We start from the raw sequence: 24,458 nt of genomic DNA, 5'->3' as shown, positions 1-24,458 counted from the left end.
TTGTGTGCGAACTCTGCTAGGTAAGCTGTACCTTGCATGTCTCCTAGGGACAGAGAGACTGATAATTGAAAGCACGTGTCCACGTCTTTTATTGTATGGACCCAAGAGCACATTACGGGCAGAAATTAAAGTTTTCAGTTGATACCTCCTTTAGGAACGGTGAGAAAATAAAACAACATGAATTTGACCCCAGGGCTAACAGCCTGACAGACCTCCCCCACTCCCAGCCAGTGTAATTTGTCTTCGCTACGTGAGTGCAAAGTCAGTCAATGGAAATGGTGGGTTTCCATGGAAACGATCTTCGCCAGCCCAGGCTCCCTCCTTTCCCTAAAAGGGCCGACTCTGAGTGTCCTAGCATCCATGAAGTCATATGTCACGACTGCCGAGGCAGCCCCTCTTCTGATGTCTGACAAGCCCATACGTTCGGGGCCAGCAATTATCATATTTGTCAGGTAGTGCATCAACGTGTTGCTGGTGATTTACGATGTTCACCGCTGACTCTTGGTCTCATCGTTTGGGAATAAATTGCACTGGAGCTCGGAGACGTGAGATGAGTTATGCATTATTTTCTCGCTGTTGAAATAATCAATTTCTTGGAAGCTCATTTGTTATGGAAACTAAGTATCCAGTCCGAGGGGGAATTAAAAAAAAAGGAAAAGATTGACTCCTCACGAGGTTATTTTCTAATAGACAATATGTATTGACCAATTACGCCATCTTTCATTAGCTGAAATGGAAGTTACAATGCGATTATACGCAAAGATCGCCGGTTTCAATGCGGGCGCCTGGAAATCAGAGTGTCTGCCACACGTCAACGCGCCGACAGACGTCGTCATCATATATCAGTCTAAGACTTTCCGAGGCACGTCTTGTGTCGGGGCAGGTCGACCCTAAACAAAACAGACGCAAATATCTGCTCGGTAATTTGCGCCCGCAGCAAAGGTACCGTGGTATATTCAATTTACCTTGAAGTGGAGTGGAAACGTGGCGCAATCCACCTGACAGCACCGAATTTAGATGGCCAGTTGAATAAATAACTCAATATTCCTATTATAGATTTACAAGGAATGTTTCAATTAAAAATGCCCAGCTTTATATTCTTTTCAGCTCATATGACGAATTCATGTTATAGCCGGCCAATTCTAGTTTGAGAGGCAGTGATCTCAATGTCGCACATCATCAGCATGTGTCTAGGGAGGGCTGATATAGAAAAAAAATAATATCACAATATGTATGCGGCTGTATTTCCGTGTTTTGAATTACTGCATCTGCTTAGGCATGAAAAATAACATGGGCGCCTGGCATGATAAAAATGTGTTTGCTATTTCTTTTATTGAAATAGAAATTGAATGCGAGAATTCTTGAACATTTAAATGCAAAACCAAATCATTTTCCAGCGCTTAGTAAATTCGGATCGATTTTAAGGTCATTTCTGGCAATAAATATATAGATAAAAGAAAAAGTGTGAGCTCTCAGCTGACTTTTAGTTAATATCTTTATGAATGTAGGTAATGTTCGGCTGGTTCATGTCACTGACTAACTGTCCACGAAATCAGAGTGTTTTCCCATTATTCCTGAAATAATCAAGTTAACTCACTGAGAGAACTTATTGTGCATATTAGCAAGTAATTCTCAAAATTAGCGAAACAATAACAATACTTTTACTCAATGACAGACGTTTTTTTTTTAACATGTGGAGCACAATTGTTCATCGCCATTTTTTAGGGATAATACTAAATCACACTTAGTGACGTCCAAAAAAATTGATACATTTTCTCAGCGCTTTGTCTTGCACACTGCAAGTTTATTCTTACGTTTGCGATGATTCCGAATGTTGTCGTTAGCTGCAGTCACGTGACCCTCGTCAGAACTGTCAAATCGGGATATCGCGTGAAATGCATTTTAATGTGAAAATGTTTCTATTAATAGACCGTAATGAATGTAATTTTCTGAGTGATTCATGCAATTAGAAACATTTTAACTGCCAATTATGCCCGTAAAGTACACAACACGATGCGCGGATGTGTGTTTTCTTTTTCTTTTTCCTTCGCATCCGATGTCAGTTTGTGGTTTTTGAACGTCCTCTATGCTTGAGCGGTTCGTATTAGGTTGCTCTGCATTTAACATTACTCGATCCTAATTAACAACATATTAGATAAGTGAGTCTCCGCTGCGGCTCAGTTGTTGCCGAATGATTAATAGACCTGTTGTCAAATTCAGAAAAGCATTAGATTATCATTTTAAATGCGTCTAATTTCACTTGCATCCGCGCACATCGACTTATCGGTTTCCCCCCGGCTGCCGCGATTCGGTTTCTCACAGCTTCTGTGTTGCCTCCACAGTGGGAGGAGGTCAGCGGCTACGACGACTCCATGAGCCCAATTAGAACCTACCAGGTGTGTAATGTTCGACAGCCCAACCAGAACAACTGGCTTAGGACAGACTTTATCCCCCGCAAGGGCGTGCTGCGCGTCTACGTGGAGCTCAAGTTCTCCGTCCGTGACTGCGCCAGCATCCCCAACATCCCCGGCTCTTGTAAAGAGACATTTAATCTGTTTTATTATGAGACTGAGGGGGACACGGCCACAGACAGCAGCCCTCTCTGGAGGGAGAACCCTTATGTGAAGGTGGACACTATAGCCCCGGATGAGAGCTTCTCGCTGCTGGAGGCGGGAAGGATCAACACTAAAGTGCGCAGCTTCGGCCCTCTGTCCAAGGCGGGCTTCTACCTGGCGTTCCAGGACCTCGGCGCCTGCATGTCTCTCATCTCCGTCAGGGTGTTCTTCAAGAAGTGCTCCACCACCATCGCCAATTTCGCCGTCTTCCCCGAGACCGCCACGGGAGCAGAAGCTACCTCCTTGGTGATAGCGCCGGGCGCCTGCGTGACGAACGCCATGGAGGTGTCCGTCCCCCTGAAGCTTTACTGCAACGGCGACGGCGAGTGGATGGTTCCCGTAGGCTCGTGCACCTGCGTAGCTGGCTTTGAACCTTCCGCAGATGGCACTCAGTGCCAGGGTATGTATATTTAACATGAAAATTGGACCATTATTTAACCAAACCTCCTTTGTATTCTCATTGCACGTCACCTCGGTTTGTGCCCTCTCCTCTGCATTTATTGTGTGGCTCCTGAAAGGAGGTGAAGGAGGGTGGAGGAGAGTATGAATTAATGAGGTGTTGCAGAGAGGAGCAGCATACAAATACTGTGAGAGCAGGACAGGAGGAAGAGGAAGATAGCGGGGAAGGCTCAAAAAAGAGAGCCAATAGATTTGTGTGAGGAAAATGCAGATAACAGTCGAGAGCGGCGTTTGAAGCCCAGAGAAGAGAGATATTAGCAGGAAAAAAAAAGGAGGGAGAGAGAGAGAGAGAGAGAATTGCCAAAGATGGGACAGCAACAGCATCCAAGAAAGGAAGAATGAAAAGTGTGTGTGTGGGGGTGGGGAAGGGGCGGGGGCGGCGAGGGTGTTGCTGCAGGAATTTTAAAGACAAGCAAACAAAGCCTTCTCTCACCTGGGTGTGAGAAATAGTGTCCAACACGCGCCGGAGAGATCCGTCGTTGCTATTCGGCGGCTCAAGGTTAAAAGCTTGCCGTCGCCGTTGATAAGAAGCTCTCCAGGGCCTCGGCCAGCGGTTGCAATGAGGAAGTGTAATTTCCTCTGCGTCCTCCTGTTAGTTAATCTACAGGCCGCCACACTCATTAACACCGTTCAGACCAACGCGAGCCAACACCGCCACCCTAACATTAATCACTCAGACGTTTCATTTCTTACCTCGGCGTTGCCGCTTGCGCTCGCAGCCAAAAGCCGCATGAGATGGAGAGACGCCGGAGAGGAGGAGGAGGAGGAGGAGGAGGAGAGAGTCAAGAAAGACGACAGACAATAGGGGAGAAGAGGGAAACATTAGCGTATCAAAAGCAGGGAAATCATTGTGCCCTCCAGAGAGGTTAATGGATTGAGGCCAGACCGTGGGGTGATTCAGCACCTTCTGGAAAGAGGCGAGGAAAATGAAAACAAATAAAATAAAATGACGCCGCACTGTATATTAGGAGAAAAATAAATCAGATCAGGGAGTGTCGAGCCTAAAGGAGTCGCTGTATCGCGGGACAAACCGAAGTACGTTTCCCCCCCCCCCCACCCCCCGTCTTCCTTTTGGCTTTTTATTGCACAGTTTTTTAAGAGGTACAATGCGGGGCCATTAGCCGCACTGATTTTCCTAAAAGTGCCATTGTTGTGAGCGCGGGGTGGAACTCCAGTTCAAACCCAAAGACCACTTAGCCCCACCAGTTAATCACATTCTCTCTCACTGGCGGGGTTTTATGGGCCCTCATGCTGACAGGACAGATGTTTGCCAGAGCCCCCCACTTTTTACACCACCACTTAGGAATGTGGCAAACAGTAAAATGTGGGGCTCTGGAGGCTGATATATCCAGATCTTTTGCTGCTAATCCCCTTTATCTGAATCCTTCTTTAGTCTAGGCTTATGCCGGTTTATCCTTACGGCTCAATATCAGCCGAGCTTAGCGTGACACCGGAATTCAAATGAGTGGCTCGGACATATCATCGCCGCGGATTTCAGTTAGTATATTTTTTTTCCGATAACTCCTCTCACGTAATTTATGTCTGAGCTGATGTCCGTTGTTTTGAATTGATTTAACGGCTTATTACGGGGCCGCTCCGCATGCATCGGGTGGCGTTGTTTGTATTCGGCGTTGTATTTTAGAGCGTGGCGGACAGCGCAGACTGATTGATAGGTTTAGGGTACATCCCTCTCCACAGAAGCTTTCTCTATCTACTGTATGTTTGAGAACAGCAGTCTCCTGTCAGCAGTCTATCTTCTTTGTTATCCTGTCTTTCCTTCTCTTGAATATAAAACTTTGCAAACTTTTTTTTTTCTGGGAAATAAATGTCACCCAGAGAGGTTCAGTGAAGAGGAGCGACTAGACACGGCTCAAGTAGCTTGTCTGTAAGCACCGCGGTTTCATAGGAATACTGTTTTAGTTCTGTGCCAGATGTGATTGCCGCTCTTATCTCCCTCTAATCCAGCTTGTATCCCCGGGACTTTTAAATCCAAATTCGGGGAGGGGTCCTGCGCTCCCTGTCCTTCCAACAGTCGGACCAGTGCCAGAGGAGCCAACATTTGTCCTTGCCAGAGTGGCTTCTACCGCGCTGACAGCGACCCCCTCGACTCTCCCTGCACCAGTAAGTCCGATTCCCAGCGAAAACCCACGCATTCTTACGCCGATTACCTCTCGACAAATATATCCACTGCGAATGATCGGATCTAAGTGTGAAATCCGTGGTCACTTGTTTTTTTTTTTTTTTTTGGTTGTTTTCCCAAAGGAAATTGTGCGTTTGTTGATAACAAAGCCGAGCTCGTTCTGCACGGCTCGGCCTCACAGGAAGGTCCGGGCATTTGTGCTGATGGAGAGCGATCTGTGCTGCCTTGACCGCGTAAAATCACCCCCGGCGGCTTTTCGCCAAGTTTAATGACACACGCGGCCCCGCAACTGTCTTCCCCGGATCCTGGTCACAGGAACACTGTGGACTCTGACATTGACCAGCGCGCACACATGCAGGCAGGCGGTGACTCAAGCACCACCTCCGACTAAACACACAAACACACAGGCCTGACAGTTCTGTCCCTGCGGTCTGTCAGAGCCAGTGCCAGGCAGCCTGTGCTTTGTGTTGGAAGCCGAGCGTTGCGCATTGGAGGTTCAGCCAGTCGATGGCCGGCAGCTTGGGCTCAGCGTGTGTTTTACTTGGGTGTCCAATTAGAAGAGCTTCCACTCTGAACTGTCTCTGCGTAATTAGAAAGGACGGGGTGAATGAAAAGTGGCCGGGGGCGAGCCGGCCGAAGAGCCGAATACAGCGAACCGGCGTTTGAAACCGAAACAAGCCCCCTCTACCGCTCTCGCTCTACTCTTTTTCACTTTAATAGGGTGAATTGCACATTTGCAAAACCAATCTTTGTTGCCTCCCTCTGCGGTTATCATACTTTACCCAGGTCTCAAACAACCCTCACTCAAAATGCGACGCTGCTTATTGAAACTCGGGGGCCCTGGGTTACTGATACATGAACATGAATTTCTGTCAGAGTGGATTAGCCAACTTCCACAAGCACCAAGAGGTGTTATGCATAGAAATGAATGTGTATCACACTAGAGTTACACGGGACTGTGCTGTTGTATAGGGAGCATTACTTAGCGATGAAGAGAGGTGCTCTGCTTGCGCATGACAAGATGTATTTATCTTCCTGTTTCAGACCATCTTGAGTTATTTATTTGTACCACCAAAAGACTCTCTGCTCTCGTGACGTTTTCAATGTTTACACCAGTTAAGCATTTTTTTTTTCCCGAATTCATTTACGACAAAGAGCTCGTGAAACCGAAACCGCGGTAGCCGGGGTGCTACCGCTACATGAAAAATGTATTTCATTTAGAACGACCGTTGCCCCCCCCCCCCCCCCCCCGCTCTGGACACCGACGTATGTTTGTATGCACGTGCAGCGATCCCGTCGGCGCCTCGAAACGTTATATCCAGTGTGAATGAGACCTCGCTGTCCCTGGAGTGGGAGGAGCCTGAGGACACCGGCGGGAGGAGTGACCTCGTGTATAATGTGGTGTGCAAAAAATGCCTGCGGGACCGAAGCCCCTGCACGCGTTGCGACGATAATGTGGACATCGCCCCGCGGAGGCTGGGACTGAGGCAGAGGAAGGTGGTGGTCAGGAACCTGCAAGCTCACACTCGCTACAGCTTTGAGGTGCAGGCTGTCAACGGCGTCTCCGGGAAGAACCCCACCTCCCCCAGCTACTCCACCGTCAACATCACCACCAACCAAGCCGGTTAGTAGATCCATCAATGACATCGTATGTGTCCACAAACCCAGTTAATTCATATAGCTTCCCCGATCAATACCACTTAGCGTCACAATGAAAGAGGCTGGTTAGACAATCCTACGTTCAGTCAATGTCAATGAGTGTCTTAATGATCTCTTAGCATCCGGACCAGCATTAACACCAACAGCAAACATTGTAGTAGCAGATCAGCGAGAGCGACATGCGGAGACACGCTCGGTCGGCGCGCCGATTCCCCGACAGGGGTTGCCGTGAAAGTTAGATAAGATGTAAAGTGCGCTTGAGCTCGGCTCTCGGCGCGCCGTCGAACGCCTATTTCCTATATTGCATCCGTTTCTGTCACCTTTCAATGCATCCGTCACACATTTGCAGCGTCATCACCAACCAAACTTCTCAGCACCTTTTACAGACTGTAATTACTCCCCTAGTTAACCTGCACTTAATCCGCCTTACTGCAGTTTATGGTGCCTGGACAATGAGTCACTTTCAGGCCTCACAAATCAATAAACCGCAGAACGGTGAAGGTGAAACATGTCGCCGTCGGTTTTTCTAAAACTGTTCGGGTGGAAGAATTCTGAATAATAATTTTCTCACGCCGGCAACTTCAAAAGGGAACATCTCGGTGACACCGAGCTTAAAAGTTACAATCCCCGATCTCATAAATGAAGCAATTTCGCGGTGCCTCGTAGTAAAATATAAATTGCATCTTATGCTCACCTGCAGCACCCTCGGCAGTGCCGACAGTCCATCTGATGCGCTCCACCTCAGACACTCTGAGCCTGTCTTGGCTGCCCCCCGAGAAACCCAATGGGGTCATTCTCGACTACGAGATTAAATACCACGAGAGGGTAAGCACTGACTTTTTCCCCCCCTCCACCATTTTCTGAATTTATGTCGCGCCGTAAGCTTTCCCGAAGAGGCTTTTCTGCTCTCCGAGGCTGCGCAAAGGGAGAACGGAAGTCGAAAACTAGGATATTTAATGACGTGTGCGGGAGACTGAAGGGAGATTTCTATTGTTGGAAAAATTGCGCCGAGCCGATCTCGTGTTCAACCGGCGGTATTTATTACAAGTATTATGTCCTGCAGATGTACTCTAATGATTATTGTAATTATCACCTTTAATGGTTAAATGATTATTACAGAATCGACCTAACGGGACTGTTGACGGTGCGATGAAAAGGGTTTTTTTTTTTTCTTTAACAGTGTTAATATCTGATACCCATTGGATTATAAAGTTACAGCCGGGGCTTTGAGTGAAATAAGTGAATTCATATTTTATTGCACGCGTATTCAACGCCTTGTAATGAGAAAATCACGCCAACAGCATCAGCCGCTCATCCGAAAAAAAAAACCTCTCTCGTACTTCAGGGCCAAGCGATGTCACACACCGTCACGTCTCAGCACAGCTCGGCCAAGGTGGAGGGCCTGAGGGCCGCCACACCTTACGTAGTGCAGGTCAGGGCTCGCACCGTGGCCGGATACGGACGCTACAGCAACCCCATGGACTTCAGCACCAGCCTGCACAGTACGAACTTCTCCGCTTTCCGCTCTTGATGACAGTTTTCTTGATGAGGGGTTGAAGCTTAATAGGTTTTATGGCTCTCTTAATTGGCAGTTATTACCATGCAGGACACTCTCTAATCCCTGGAGTAGTGCTTTGGCTGTTATTTAGTCATTTTTCCTCTGTGTTATTTGGTCCAGGTGACCCTCAGAAGTCTGTGCAAGACCAGCTGCCTCTCATCATTGGCTCGGCCTCCGCGGGTCTGGTGGTCATTGTTGCCTTGGTGGTAATCGCTGTTGTCTGCCTTAAGTAAGTGTTTTTTTGTTTTTTTTTTCTTTTTATTAGATGGCCTGAACTACATACTACATGTTTCATTTGGTTAATTAGAGCCCGAACAAAGAGGCTCATTAAATTTTTACATGCCTTCAAAGAGTTCATGCACAGTCCTTACCTTCAAAAGGACTAGAGGAAAAACAGAGCGCTTCTGTGCGTTCCCTGCCAGGATCTCGGTTTATCAGATAGCGAAAGATTCTCTACCTGGAAGGATGGCGACTGATGAACTCCATGTGACTTTGTTTATGTTCGCCTGTTTTACAGGAAGCAGCGCAGCGGCTCCGAGCTGGAATACACGGAGAAACTACAGCAATACAGTGAGTTCATGTGACGCGCTTGGGAACCGTGTCCTCTACGGTTTGTTGGTCATGTCTGAAATATTAACCCACTGATTCAATCAATTATCCGATCACCTGATCGAGGCAGGAAACAGTCTGTTTTTTACAGAGTCCTGAGAGCATAGCGTCCTCTAGAACATTAACTTTCCCCACTGCGGTCTTTCGGGGTTTTTCTAAACATTCGGTTCGAGACAACGTGAATCCTGGCACGATTTCATCCCCTTTATTGTTGTTTTAAATAAGCATATTATTATGCTGGAAAAAGTCCAACAGTATAGCTGCATTAAAAAAAAAAAAAAAATCACATTTTTATCACTGATCAAAATCATTATCCCTGAGAAAAGAGTCAAAAGGAAAAGAGAAAAATACTCCATATGCATATGTCTAAGAATCAGCAATACTGTAGGAAAATGAGTGATCTCAGATGCCCCATAGAGGAAGAAACATAATAAATACATTGGAAGATATTAGTAGGAATTATGCATCTTAATAATTTTGTCTGAAAATATGCTGTAAGCTCATTAGAGAGGTTGTGTCTTCACATGTGGCCCTGTGAATCCCTGGCAAATTATTTCCTACATTTTTGTACCGTGAATTCATGAAATAAAACTTATTCTTTTTAACCAATTGTGATGGCGGATCCATCGCCGCCATCCTTTGTGTCCGATTTCTCACAGCTACGTACTCGGACATGTCCGTTACGTAGTTCTTCTGCACTTCGAGATGATATATTTAAGATGACAAAGTTACGTTTGGCCGGGGAGGGTTGACTCGAGGTCCGCTAAGGACCGAAGAAGCGGGTGAAACATCCTCGGGCTCGAGCGTGCCCCGGATAAATAGGACCTTTTTTTTTTTCTTTTTCCAAGGAAAAGTCCTGTAAACGCCAAGTTTGACACAAAAAGTTACCTTTGCTTCGTGTTAAGCCGCTACCGTGCGGGCTAGCAGCCCTTAAACCCAAGGATTATTATGGTGTCTATTCAAAAAAACGAACACAGAGGCCGAGCCAGCTACTTACTAATTAGTTACAACATGTTATATTAATGAGGTGATTAGTATGCTATGATAACTGGTTGCAGGCTCTGCAGGCATGCAGCTGACTCATTACTGAAGTGATCTAACTTCTCCACTAATGCTATTCAAAATAATACGTTTCATCAAACGTCTTTTTTTCACATGCAGATTTCTTAATCTATTTGTCGGCAGGACATGATTATACTGTTTCTTATTAATTTGTGCTCCTTTTCCCGCCCGCCAGTCTCTCCGGGGGTTAAAGTGTACATCGACCCCTTCACTTACGAGGACCCCAATGACGCCATCCACGAGTTCGCCAAAGAAATAGACATCTCCTGCGTGAAGATTGAAGAAGTCATTGGCGCAGGTGAGCCATCACAATGTTTTTGTCCAGGGGGAAGGAGAATGATTCAGGTTTATTAATCATTTATTTGTAGGAGAGTGTGCCATTGGGCCCTGAGGTCTGTTCTGTAAGAAGTCTCAGAGGGAGCAGAGAGTTAGGTTTCAGAGAGTGCACAAGAGCTACAGTGAATAGTTGCTCTATATGTTTCTCCCCCTTAGTCTGTTTTTATTTCTCTCCAGTGGCATGTTTGTCCTAACTTCACCTCAAATAACAGTCTGCTCCTGCTTGTTCAACCTTCCTCCTCTCTTTCTTTTCTGTCTCTTCCTCTGTCCCTGTGTAAACATTTGTACTCAGGCACCAAATATAAACCTCCCAAGTTCCTCTCCCGTCCCCTCTCTCCCTGCACCGCACCCAGGTTACACACTCGATCAATACCAGCCACTCCCTCGCTCCCCAACATCTTTGACCCTTGACATCCCCCGTTTCCTCTCCTCTCATCGGTTTTGATCCTTCTCCACAGCGCGAGCCGACCGGCAGCTTTTTCAAACGTGCCTCTTCACTCCCGCGTCTGACCGTTCAAGATCCCTCTCCCCGCACTTTCTCCCGATTTCCTCCTCTCCCCGAACCGTCCTCTTCTTTCCTTTGCTCACTCGACCCTTCTCCCTCATCACCCCCCCCCCCTCCCCCAACCCCTCCCCTCCGCCCCACCCCCGACCCCCCTCCACCCCCCCACCACATCCAATTGTCTCACCCCAGGTGAATTTGGCGAGGTGTGCCGCGGACGCCTCAAACAGCCCGGCCGCAGGGAGATGGTGGTGGCGATAAAGACACTAAAAGCCGGCTACACCGAGCGCCAGAGGCGGGACTTCCTGGCGGAGGCGTCAATCATGGGCCAGTTTGACCATCCCAACGTGATACGGCTGGAGGGCGTGCTCACGCGGAGCTGTCCGGTCCTGATCATCACAGAATTCATGGAGAACGGAGCACTCGATTCCTTCCTCAGGGTAAGCTCGGCGGGAGGCGCGTGCCGCGACACCCCTGACAAAGAAGATTGCTTTCTGTTTGTATCAAAGCCGAGAGGAACACACACACACTGACAGTCACCGGTGACACCTCTGGGTTATCAGAATGTTTTACTCTCTGTAAAACACCCCGAGGCGCTCACTTGCTGAGTGATAGAGATTAAATGTGCAATATAACAGCTGCAGACAGGCATCGTCTGCTTGACGTAACTGACTGATGCTGACAGGTTTTCCGATGCACACCCTCCTGGTGGAAAACCGTTTGCAGACCGGCGGATGGGTCTGGACTGGAGAGCATTCGGGAGTCTTTGTACGACGACAGAATACATTAGCGATAAGAGTTTCGCCGTTCATCCCATGTCCACCACCTACACAAAATCCTGAACAACGGCGAGATGAGAAATGAGGTGTCGCGTAGTATATTTCCAGCAATATGGGGGCTTTTACATTTACATTCAATAAAAAGTGTTTTTTTGCTGCACGGTGAAGATGTGTAGCCACCGTAGCTTTAGGCTGGATGAAGTTACTTATTGCGGTGCTATTGGCGGCGTTCTGGATTCAACATAAAATTACATTTTTCATGTCTGTGACGCATCTTTTGCGAGGAAAGACAACAAAAAAAAAAAAACAGAAATCAAAAGGGGAGAAATTCATATTTGAGAACGGTTAGTCTCATGTCATCACCCCTGAGTTTTGCATTCATGCCATGAAATACCTGCTCCGTTATCTGCCTTCATGGGTGGAGACCTTATTCGATTCGGTGTATTAATTCATGCATAAAGTGTGAAATGTGGGGTTATAACACAGGCGGGGGAGACGGGGGAAAAAAAAAAAAAAGAATCCTCCCTTCCTATCTTCCTCGCAAACATTAACTTGCAGAACAAGCCGGCGAGCCGACATTAAGCACAGACGTCGTGCCTAATTAGCTGCGTGTAAACACGCCTGTGCCGCCCGTCCCTCTGAGTGCCGGTTCGGTCACCGCTCTTCAAAATCCCCGCTAGCAAAACAAAAAACGGACTCCTGTTTTTTTGTTTGGTTTGCGTCCTCACCGCGGCGAAGCGGCAGCAGTCGGGCGGCCCGCCAGCCCGCGGTTCGCCATGCAGCCAGCATTCATGTTCATTCACACCAACGCAGTCGGTAAAATGCACGCCTTATTTTTGACGTCGAACAAGGTTGAACGGGGACGTGGTTCGAAAGCGCTGACAAATACTGTTTATCCGTGATACAGGCCAGCTTTGACAATGAGTGTGTTTGCTAAAAAACGACAACAGATACACAGCCAATCACCAATTGACACTAATATGATGTGGAAATGTTGAGACTGAAAATCCTTTTTTTTTTTTTTTGGTAGAATTAAATCAGCCGTTTAAGTTATGAAACTGAAAATAGTCCCATTACTTTTTGCGATAGCTGTTAATTTTACACCACAAAGGATCATTTTTTGGCATTGGTTTTTTCAGCTTTGGCAGCAGAAAAAATGAATAAGAGAAAGAAAAAAAAAAATGGAGTGCCATCCCAATGTGTTTTTATTCCTATTTATGGAGTTTTCAATGAATGTGTGATTTTTAGGTTTGAAGAAAATCAAAACTTAGAGAGAATTAAAATTGGACTTTGTATTTAACCCATATTAAACCCAAATAGTTATTACACACCACATTTGTCTTTGTCTTAACTTATTTGGATAGTCAAGATGCTATGAAATTTATTAATTTTTCACATAAACCAAAGTAAAGGAAAATGTGTGGAAACAGCTGGAATGATTATTTAGTTGCCGTGAGGATAATGTGTAACAGCGAATTTAATCAGAGTACTTGTTGACTGAACCATAGTGTTTTATTTGTGCGTTTCCTCACCTCGACTAAACAAGACGTCTTGAAAATTAAGCCATTGGATTCTCTTTCCTCGTTTTTAATCAATTCATTAAGAAAGTAATCCCAAGACAAATCGATGGAAATAATGTTATCCAGCCTCCCTGTCAGCAACTCCTGTCGTCAGCCGTCCCACAAATAACGTGGGAAAAAAATAAAAATAAAATAAAACGTGCCGTCCTGTGTCGCACCTCCCCTCCCTCCCCCTCGGCTCCCCTTCATTCTGCCTGTGACTCAGAAGAACTCAGTGTTCCGGTTTAATGAGAGGACGATACAGTTAAGTCCCCAAACATGCAACAGTCCGTGAATGTAGACAAAGTGTATACTTTGGCTCCCCGGAGACGCAAATACACATGCGACATATGCGCGGGGAGACGCATCGCAGATAAATAGAAATACACATCGCGAAGTCCTCCGTGGCTGCAAGGGCCTGATGTGAATCACGACTGTTTAAACATCCATCTATCCCGGCTTATTTTGCTGCCAGACTTCACCCCAGTGTGCAGAATACAAAGCAGAGTGTTTATGGTTTTGTCATGTCACATCTCGCGTTCCCCGCCTTTGTGGGGGAAATTAGAGGATCGATTATTATTTCTTTTTCTCCTCCCCCCCCCCCCTTCAAACTCAGCTCTGTAGAAATACTATTTTGTTCATCAGCTAATTGCATATTGGCGTTCCGTTTATTAGTTTTAGTTTAATTTGCCAAGATCAGGCTTCATAAAAGGGGGTGATTTATTGCATTCTGGAGGTTACCCTCCCCGTTACAGTCTTCATAGATGTGGTGAATTGTAATTAAGTGCCTAAAAAGCCCCCAGTTCATGCTTGAAATCTGGGCTTTGTTTCGGGCTTTCAGAAGTGCTAACCTAAAAAGTCGGATCCTGCGAACCTTGGATTTTAAAATAGAAAGATTAGCCCGGAGCCCATTGTAATTCAGCCGATGGAGCCGCATGTAGACAAGGGGTCATGTTAACATCCGAGCGCCGCCTCTACCTGCAACGAGCTCCAGCGGCTGAGGGAGAATTCATGCTGCTGCTGCTTTGGATTTGAGTGTCACGACGACTCCCGTCTTTGTTTCTTCTTCTGGGCTCGATATTTACCCCTAATGGTTTAAACGGGATGCTAAATCGTCTAATTAATCAGCTAATTGGACAGAATGTTTAAAAAGGTCAGCTGTCATCGACTGTCGAGAGCAGCCGTGAAGCATTATGACAGATGTCATGTTTATGAACCCCTTCGTGATCGATCGGCTGTCGCCGACGCTTTCTAGCTCCCTTTATCCCTCCTACCCCTTCCCATCTCCCACTTCCCCCCGCATCGCCACACATGCTTTTGTTTTACCACTTTTTCCACTCTTTCGCTCTCCCTGCCGCTCATTAACCCCCCTCCTCTGCACTTATCTTTGGTTTTCATAGCTCAACGACGGGCGCTTCACAATGACACAACTGGTTGGGATGCTGCGCGGCATCGCCGCGGGGATGAAGTACCTGTCAGACATGAACTATGTTCACAGAGACCTCGCCGCCCGGAATATTCTGGTCAACAGCAATTTGGTCTGCAAGGTCTCTGACTTTGGCCTTTCACGCTTTCTGGATGACACTTCTGCTGACCCCACTTACACAAGCTCCCTGGTTAGTACATGTATGTGTGTGTGTGTGTGTCTGTGTTTGTAGACTGTGCATGTACAAATGAGATAATTCTATCCACGTCACTCATTCCTCATGCGCATCTGGATTAGGGGCTTAGAATTGTATAGCCTTGTATAAATAATTAAGGACTTGGTATATAATCATACATAACTGTGATAAATGACTTGATAAATGTTTTTTTTCTATGTCAAATATTGTGATCGCGTGTTTTCCTGCAAGAACCTGCACAGTGGTTAGCGCTTCGGCCTCACCGCATGAAGGACCCTGGTTCGATTGCGACAAGGGGACTTTTCAGTGTGGAGTTTGCATGTTCTTCCCGTGTCTGTGTGGGTTTCCTCCAGGTTCTCCAAAAGTATGCAGTAGTTTATTTGGAAAAAAAATTTGGAAAAATTGAGCGAATGATGATGTCTGTATATGTGGCCCTGCAATTGACCGGCAGTCCAGGGTGTACCCCGCCTCTCGCCCAGTGACCCCTGGGAAAGGCGTCAGCATCCCCTATGACCCTGAGTGCAGGATAAACAGCAGATGATGGATGGATGCATTTGTTTTTCTTTTTCTTCATTTTTGTTTTTGCTTGATTCCAGTTTTTTACATTTGCAATAAATAAGATTATATATCAGAGAGATCAGATTCTCTGTGTCAGACTTGAAATCAAAGGCCTTTTTCTATTTATTTTCTCTTTATTTTTGCAGACAAAATACATTTCAGACGCTGTGTTTTATATCTCACGTGATTATTCATACATAATATGATGGATGATTTTTTTTTTTATCATATCTCCACACCCTGGAAGAATATGATTTTTCCTTTGTGTGCAAGACGCTCCATGAAATCTGAATTAGCCCCTGCAAGTATGCATGCACGCTGTCTGTTGCCCACGGCTGTCGTTACATTACTGCGTCCCAGGTGTTGATGCCTCTCCGCCCCCAATATATGTGTGTTTGTGTGCTTGCGTGTGAACAGGGAGGCAAGATTCCCATCCGCTGGACGGCGCCGGAGGCCATCGCCTTCAGGAAGTTCACTTCAGCAAGCGATGTGTGGAGTTATGGCATCGTGATGTGGGAGGTGGTGTCATACGGCGAGAGGCCATACTGGGACATGAGCAACCAGGATGTGAGTTGGCTGCACCGTCTCATGAGCAAACACATATCTATAGACTGAAAGGTCTTTTACATCTAAGTTTAGTGCTAGCTGGAAGCTCCGCTGTTTGATTCCCCGAGTCTCACCAGACCTCGGCCCATTCTGTCGTATTTATCTCCTCACCGCAGATGCCGGTGCAGCTGCGAGCCTGTGTTTTAGTTTTTACCACCTTATTTATAACCCTAGACTGCCTAGCCTCCACAAATCCATACTGCTAAGTTCCCTCTGGACACACTCACAGACACTCACACACACACACACACACACACACACTCACACACACACAAAGGCATACCATTTTTTTATTTATTTTTTATTACCTTAAGGCTATCTGCGCTGCACACTGTACACTATGCAGTTGCAGTGGTGAGCTTGCAGGAAAAGAAAAAGAAATTTGCTCCCAGAGCAGAGCAATGAAACACTGTATACACCTTTGCTGTATTCTCTGTGGAATAGCTCTTCTGTATTTTACTTCAAAAACACAGTTGTAACACTGATAGCAATAAAGCGAGGGGGAAGACGAAGAAAAAAAAAAAGGTGCAGGAATGAAAAATGGCAACAACGTATGTATAACTTTCATAACAAAAGCCACATGCAGTAATGAAAGAATCAAAGTGGGCCCTCTATTGTTCCCGCTATCCTTTGTGCCACAGTCATCGCTCAATAAGCAACAGAGTCAACAAATACAAGATATAAACAGAGACACTCGCCAACGAGAAGCACAACATAAAAATGAAACGACGAGCGTCAGGAGAGGAGCGCGGCAGAAAAACACTTTATTTCTCCCGAATGGCATTTTTAAATTGTACGGGGGAGCTGGAACCCACACAGATCTTAGAGATGGAAATGCGGCTTCTCGAGCAAAACCCAATGAACGAGTGAACATTTTGAGCCTCCACTTATTGTCTATGCTTTCAATCACCGCCAGACGCGCAGCGTATGGTTTTTTTGAAAGATGCTACAGGGGAGATTGGAATATATGACACCGCTAGGACAGAAGGGTCTCGTGTGGGACATAATACTGTGAATGCGGAATATTTTGCGCCGCACAAACAAAGGAGGAATGCTGCGCAGATGAGTCAGAGGAAGCATCACATGAAATGTGCTTGTGTAGATGATGTCCTGGGTTGATATATTGTGCGATAACTATGATACAACTCCATAAATGTCAGCCGGAATACGACTTTTGCCGTTGTTTCCGAAGCCGGTGCGAGACGATCAATAAATTCCCGTGCCTCACAATAAATATAAGATCATCGTTGAGCCTGACTGACATATCGCTCAGACTATTTTATCAGCTGATATCATTCTTTTACAGGCTAACTGTTGCACTAAAATTTTAACTTTGCATTAACAGCGCGCCCCCACCTGCATGTTCTCCCCGTCTCCACATGGGATTCCTCCCACATTCCAAAAATATGCCGAATGTTAACCGGAAACCCTAAATTTCCCAAAAAATTACAGTGAGTGGTTGTTTGTGTTTTTATCACTTGCCTCTCAACCAGTGACTGCTGGGATAGGCTCCAGCACCCCCACGCCCCTTGGAGCAAGACACACTGTATAGATAATGAATGATTATAAAACGCAGAGTATGCACAGGTTGTTGCATCTACATTCCAAGCTGACATTTACTTAGTTAGACACCATTTTTTTAATTAGATACAGTGGAAACTGGTGGTGACATGAATGTCCACACGATGTGCTGGCATTGAAATTTGGTTGTTTGACAACATGATTAGCTTTTCCAGATAAAAATTTCACCAGCTCCTGGTTAGCACATACCGTTTATTCAAATCACATCTTCTTATGAGATTTGCAATGTCAATATTCATTAATTCGTTCATGCAGGCGGGTTTCACCCTGGACCGGTCAGCAGTCAATCACAGGGCCAAATATAGGACATACAACTATTCACTCTCATTTGCACGTTAAATAGAGACAAACAACTATTCACTCTCATTCACACATTTGGGAAATTTAGTGCCTCCACGAGCTTTCGATCTGTTTTTGGGCAGTGCAAACTCCACACAGAAATCATCAGAATTGAACCAGGGACCGTCTTGCTTTGTTATCCATCATGCACCCCAGTGATATTCATCAAATTTTAAACCCCTAAATATCAGCCTCAATATCAGTCCTAAAAGTTCAGTAACCATCAGGAATGTCGTGCACTGGGGATTCAATATTCTAACTGAGGGCCCCCCCCCCCCCAGGTGATGACGGCAGTAGAGCAGGACTACCGGCTTCCCCCGCCCATGGACTGTCCCATGGTGCTGCACCAGCTGATGCTGGAGTGCTGGATGAAGGAGAGGAACCTGCGGCCCAAGTTCTCACGCATCGTCAGCACCCTGGACAAGCTGCTGCGCAACGCCGGCAGCCTGAAGGTTGTGACCAGCACCTACTCAGGGTGAGTCCGTACAGAAATGGAAGCAGAGCAACCTTTCGCTTCTCCTGATGCGTCGCCGTGTGCCGACAGACGTCCCGATGGAATTGAAATGAGACTGAACCGTGGCATCGCAGATATTCCGATATTGCTCATGATTTTTAGCATGGAGGAGGCATCCTGCATCCTGCATTTGAGATGAAAAAAAATGTTCAGTTATTCATATATTCTGGGATATGTAATGAAAGGGAAGGAATGTGTGCCTTTAAAAGGATTTGGATTGGGAAATTATTTATTTCTTTAATTTATTTAATTTATTTATTTTATCTAAAAAACATCAGGCGCGGGGCACGACTTACCGGAGCAGTTTTATATGCTGTAATGCATTTGTGGAGACAATTTTGTAATAAAAAAAAAAAGAGTTTTTGCTGGGCGGATGGAACGTTTCTGCCTTTTGAAATATGGTCTATTTTTAAAAAAAGACCGAAACACTTTGCTGTTGTCTCCTTTGTTGCCAGACTTTTCAGCACTGGGTTCAGAGGCTACACAAAACTATTAGGAATAGCTGTTCTACTGGCAATTAGTGCATCGCTATCCCCCAGCATCCTGTCTCTCTCTTTTTTTAAAAGAGAAACCATCAGAAAACCTGGTGCGTTTTAATCGCTTCCGCCAGCAAACCAGGATTTAAATTCATAAGAGTGGGTTGTTGTTCTTCTTTTAGTTGTGAATATATTCACTGAATCTGTAATAAAAGCTTTCAAACGGCTGTCTGGGTATCAGTATTTGGAGAAAATACAGAAAGTGGGTGCTGTAATACTTTAAGCTGTCGCAAAGTCAGGAAAATGTTCCTAACTTTGCAAGTTAATATTGATTGACACTCGCTTGTTCTGCATTAATGTGGGCTCCTTACGTTCCCGTATTCTCCTTTTAAGCTCCCTATCTTCGCATTTCGACTCTCACTGAAATTTTTTCTATGTTTACTTCCCCATATGGAAAAAAAATGTATTCATTAAGTCGTCATCTCCGCCGCTTATCCTGCACTCGGGGTTACGGGGCGGGGGGGCTGGAACCCGTCCCAGCTGTCATTGGTTGAGAGGTACATCGATCACAGGGCCGCATATAGAGACATACAACCATTCAACCTCTCATTCACGCACCATACCGGAACATATGACCATCCACTCTGTCATGGTCAATTCAGGGTCTCCAAGGAACCTCCTGCACTTGGATTGCGGGAGGAAACCAGAGAAACCAAGGGTAGTCGTACAGAGATGGGGAAAACATGCAAACTCCACACAAAAAGGCCCCGTGGAAATCGAATCTTCTTGTTGCGAGGCGGAAGTGCTAACCTCCGCGCCGCCGTGCCACCCATGGAGTTAATTACTGCAAAAAAAATTGAAAAAAATCTGATTTTGGTCTTCCAGAGACATGTTGGTATCGCTGTACGTGCCGGCCGATACAGGGGGGAAGCCGGGATCGATATTTTGAATGTAAAAAATCCCAACGGTTTGTTAAATCCAGCCTCCCAGCAGGCACAAGCTGGACAGCGGCGTTGTTTAGACCTTAATCCATTTTCAGTCAGGCTCTGAGACACAGAGTTTAGCAAAAAAAAAAAAACCTACCAGATCTAAGCCTCCTTCTGATGTTCAGGTTGCAGGGGTTTAAATCCAGCTGCCACACCAGGACTTTGTTTCACTCAGTGCATGAGTTTCCCTAATTGATAGCCGGAGACAGTCGGCTCACAAACTCCGCTGCCTGGTGTGTGACCGCAAAATATAATGATCACTTTTCAGTACTTCGCAGTAGGATTGGTGACTATTCTCTTATATTACGGTCAGAAAGAGGTTTTCCTTTTTTTTTTTGGCTTCTTCTTCTTCCTTTGCTATCCACAGCAACGGGAATCGTTGCACAAACATGTCAATCAAAGCGCCGACTGCTTGTTACCAGTAACAAGCAAGAACAAGAAGAAGAAATATGCATTTCTGTCACGTTTTATTTATTTTTTTATTTATTTCTTCTTCTTCTTTTTCTTTTTTATCGCTCTCTCAAATTCAGATCCGGGCACATCCTTCTTCTCTTATCATAAAGTCAGCCTTTATTGTCCATGTTGTCGCGGTTGGTGTTTGTTTGCTGTTTGTGTTTGTGAGCCCGCGCTGGCTGACTTGGCAGCTACTTTAAACAGTCTTTGTGGAAAATATGCATAATGCTTTTGAAGTTGTTTTTTTTTTTTTTTCTTCTTTTTTTTTTTCCACGAGAGCAGCAGAACTGTGCAAACACAAGAAAAAGGGATGATGCAATTCCCTCTCTTTCACCTTGTGTGAAATTGTCCCCTGTATTGCATATGACAGCTGTGAAGTGGAGGATGAAGACTCCTCCTCGAGGAAAAAAAAAATATCGAGACGAGCGAGCGAGCGGCGCCGCCGCCGGCTTGTTGGAATAAGATGTCACTGTGAAAAAAATTACGGCTGGCCTAAAGAGGCACAACAAGGTTCATGCTTGTTGGGTTTGTTTTGTTTTACGCTTCCACTCGATTGGGAAGAAAACTCCTCTGAGCAGAAAGGTTTCGTCGGCAGACGGACGCCGGCCTCTTCGGCCTCCAACACTTCTCCGGGCGCGGCGGATGCCGACGCCTTCGCAGGTTAGCCGCCCTAAAGTTCATCGTTGGCTTTTTTTTTTTTTTTCCTCCTCATTTCCCTCCTCGGCGACTCCGAACGTTCCAGCCGGCCCCGCCGATGTGTTTGTTCTGAGTTTTGTTTAGCCTGGCAAACCCTCAACAGTTTGATTGCCGCTGCTGTAGGATGCCTCATCCCCGGCGCCACAGTGATGTATAATGAATCAAGCGCACGTCCTCGAATCCGAAGCGCCGACTATGTAATGGTTTCCTGCTTCCGACGGGCAGAAAAGGCAGAAATTACACATAAGAGTATCCAGGTCTTGTGCCAGCTCCTTGGCTCGCAGTTTCACTCCACCACTGAGCCCCAAGGGTAACTCCTATGCCAGGATTGGAGCTCAGTGAAGCTAATTGTGTGTGGAAATCTAATGGCCGACCTCGGTTTAATTCCCTCAATACTTGGCTAGATGCTGGAATGTGGGTGATAGGACAGACAGCAGCCAGAGCTGCTGATGTGGAAAAGCAGGAGGTGATGAAGTGTGAGTAATAAGGGAGATTGAAGAGAAGCTAAAAGAGAGGAATGTGTTTAATTAGGTTGCTAATGAGCTTTTTAATGCATCGGGGGAGGGTGCGCCCAATGCTGTGATGGGCAAATAGGAGAGGGGTGTGTGTGTATGTGTGTGTACCTGATGCCTGCGCGTCAGTGTGTATGCATGTTAAGCTATGTGTCGCTGTGAGCAGATGACATGCCAATGATTAATTTATGGCCTCATCTGTATGCAATAGCGGGAGATGTACGGAGGTAGAGCGGGAGGAAGAGCGGGAGAGAGAAAGGATCATGTTGTCAGAGCAAGATTTAGAGAGCGTCTCCGGCGCGCGCCAATGCTCGCGCGTGTGTTGCCGCTGCTCCTCACCTGCCATTGGCTGCTCAATGATGTTTGGGCAGATAGCAGAGCCGGAGGGGGGGGAGGAGGGAGGATATGCAGGGTTATCTGTAACACATCTTCAGCCACGAGGGCCTTTAAACAAGGATGCCGGCCCCCCCGGAACAAAGGACACAGATGCTGCGGCGCTTTCGCCCGAGAGAGCCGAGAAATACGTTGAGCTTTTTATTAAAACTGACGATGAAAAAAAAAAAAGGACGATGAAAAGATTCGATGTGGCATTTGCATCGGGATCAACACGGACCCGCGGTCCTCCGACTGTTTTTTTTTTTTTTTTGCGACGCCGCTCGCAGCCTCGGTGCGTAGACCGAAGAATTCCGAGTTGGAGTTTTCTTATCCGAGGAGTTATAATGAGCTGCGGCTTTTTTTTTTTTCCCGCTTCAAATGGTTCTCGAGCTGCCGCTGACCCGTGTGCCTTTGTGTTGCCAGGGACTTGCTGCGGCTCGGAGGGACGCTGCCGGGACACAACAGGAAAAGTCCGGACAGCAGTCAGGAAATCGTGAGGCAACAGATGAGCCAAACTCTTCCCATCAGAGTTTGAGCGGCTGCAAACCGGAGGACGCGACCGAAATAAACTACCTAGAAACTCTGACGTGAAGAGCCCGATGTAAAATAAATAAAAAAGAAGAAGATAAAAGAAGGATGCTCCAGCTGCGGAGAGAGCGGACCGCTTTGGAGATTCGGTTTCCCTCGGCGACTGGGGATTTAATGTCCGTTAAAAGAGAACGTTCCATTGCAGTGTGTGTGTTCATTATTTGACACTTGTGGATTCGTGACTGTTGACATAAAGCCAAACTTCTTATTGCCCCTCTCAGGTTGTGTTTGCATGTCTGCATGTGTTTTCTGCCGGTTGGGAATCAGTCTTTCCCCTCTTCTTACTCCAACCGAGGACGGAAGAGCTCTCGCTCACGAGGAGAATCTGTGTCAAGAAAAGACACGACGGTGCCAAGAGCAAAGCAAAGATTTGCTTAAAGCGAACTCTTAAGACAGCTCGACATCTGTAGACCTACGATACAGTCGTCCTTTTTTTTCTTTCACCCAACCTACTGTGTTCTTTCTGTTACCGATTTTGCTTTTTTGGAAACGATAAGAAAAAAAAAAGGAGACACTTTAACCGCTTCCTCTTAAATACTGTCTTCCACATGTATTGGGAGATGTACGTGTTACAATTCTGTACAAAGCATCCAAGTCTTCATCTGGTCTCTCTGCCGCAGGGGGGGGGACGTATCTGACACTGTGCGGGACACGCCATGTGCATGCCAAAGTGGAAACTCAATGAGAAAAACAAGCAGACATACCGACATGTTCCACGTTCAGTGTTGCTTTGACGGCATTCGCAGAGTGGACTTTTAATGTCCATGTTTTTTCTTAATCTTAGTTGATTCATAAACGCATTGTTCTGAATGCTAAGTTATGACTGATTAATGCAGAGAGGGGTTTTTGTGCGAGCGTGTGTGCGTGCGTGCGTGTGCGTGCGTGTGTGTGCGTGTCCTTTTTGTTTGTTGGTTTTTTACAAGTACCGGAGCTTAATGTTTTTTTATGGCAATGCTCGTTGGGTTTGTTTGTTTTTTTTTCCACACTTAAACAAGACAGACATGAATGACAAATGAGAAGGAGAAGTTCTGCTCAGACAGAACCTTTTTAAAAAAAATGTCACAAGACGCAGGCGAGAATTTCTGTTACGCTTTGTTACTTTCTTTGTTTGTTTTTTTTTTAGAATGAAAAGCACCCGTGATTATGCTGAGTTGTGTATCTTTACTTTGGCAAGCGCAGCGCGGATCAGCGGGAATTAAAAAGGTCATTATAGAGATGATAGCTTTACGACCTTAATATTGACCTGACCTACAAACATTGTAAAACACATCGGTCATCGGTTCATTTTTCATGACGCGTCATCAGTGCAGTTCCTATTTAAAACCACCGCCGGTTACACTTTATTTCTATTAGACCAATCAACATTTAAAACTATCTGACCTGCCTTCGGCCTCTCTGTGACCCCTGTTTACATGCTTATTTGTTGATTGTTGAAGAGCAAACCACGGGCGGGATCGCAGTGTAACGGTCATTACATACCTGAAACTATATGTCTCGACGAAAGAAGAAAACGTGTCTGTTAGGGCGGCCTTTTTTTTTTTTCCTGTGCAATTAAGGTGTATTAGATTGTAAAAAATGCCAGAAAAACTAGAACAAAAATAAGCATTGCTCTTTCAGTATTTTTACGATAATCATATGCAAATAAATTATTAAACAGACCTCTGGTATTCTCTTTGATTTCTCCGCGTGTTCACCAGGCTGAAGTTCCAGGTCTCCTCTCATCCGGCCGAGGGATGAAAAGAGGGAATAGCAAGTGTGTTTTACCTCCTCAGTCGGAATATTACAGCAGCTTTGCATGGACTCATTAAGTTTTAAGATTAATCAAAGACCGGCCCGCGCCGCTCGCCAATTAATGAGGGGGATTTTAGTCCGTG

At 45.9% G+C, this 24,458-nt stretch overlaps 1 protein-coding gene across 1 annotated transcript in view; it reads left to right on the top strand.

The window, feature by feature from the left end:
• Positions 1-24,242, top strand: part of ephb3a (eph receptor B3a) — a 31,832-nt gene extending 7,590 nt beyond the window's left edge. Inside the window, exons 3-15 of the mRNA XM_086172404.1 lie at positions 2,343-3,015; positions 5,040-5,195; positions 6,503-6,838; positions 7,574-7,698; positions 8,219-8,375; positions 8,552-8,660; positions 8,949-9,001; positions 10,278-10,400; positions 11,133-11,380; positions 14,679-14,894; positions 15,876-16,025; positions 18,266-18,459; positions 22,420-24,242. Of these exons, the coding sequence (XP_086028530.1) occupies positions 2,343-3,015; positions 5,040-5,195; positions 6,503-6,838; positions 7,574-7,698; positions 8,219-8,375; positions 8,552-8,660; positions 8,949-9,001; positions 10,278-10,400; positions 11,133-11,380; positions 14,679-14,894; positions 15,876-16,025; positions 18,266-18,459; positions 22,420-22,531 (2,652 nt within the window). The 3' untranslated portion in view covers positions 22,532-24,242. The remainder of the gene's footprint in view (positions 1-2,342; positions 3,016-5,039; positions 5,196-6,502; positions 6,839-7,573; positions 7,699-8,218; positions 8,376-8,551; positions 8,661-8,948; positions 9,002-10,277; positions 10,401-11,132; positions 11,381-14,678; positions 14,895-15,875; positions 16,026-18,265; positions 18,460-22,419) is intronic.
• The last annotated feature ends 216 nt before the right edge of the window (positions 24,243-24,458 follow it).

This window comes from Fistularia commersonii, chromosome 25, assembly GCF_037954325.1.
Source record: "Fistularia commersonii isolate RoL2024-O1a breed Wild chromosome 25, RoL_Fcom_v1.0, whole genome shotgun sequence".
Classification (NCBI taxonomy): Eukaryota; Metazoa; Chordata; class Actinopteri; order Syngnathiformes; family Fistulariidae; genus Fistularia; species Fistularia commersonii.
The sequence above is the reverse complement of the archived record's forward strand: the minus strand, read 5'-3'. Positions and strand labels throughout refer to the sequence as shown.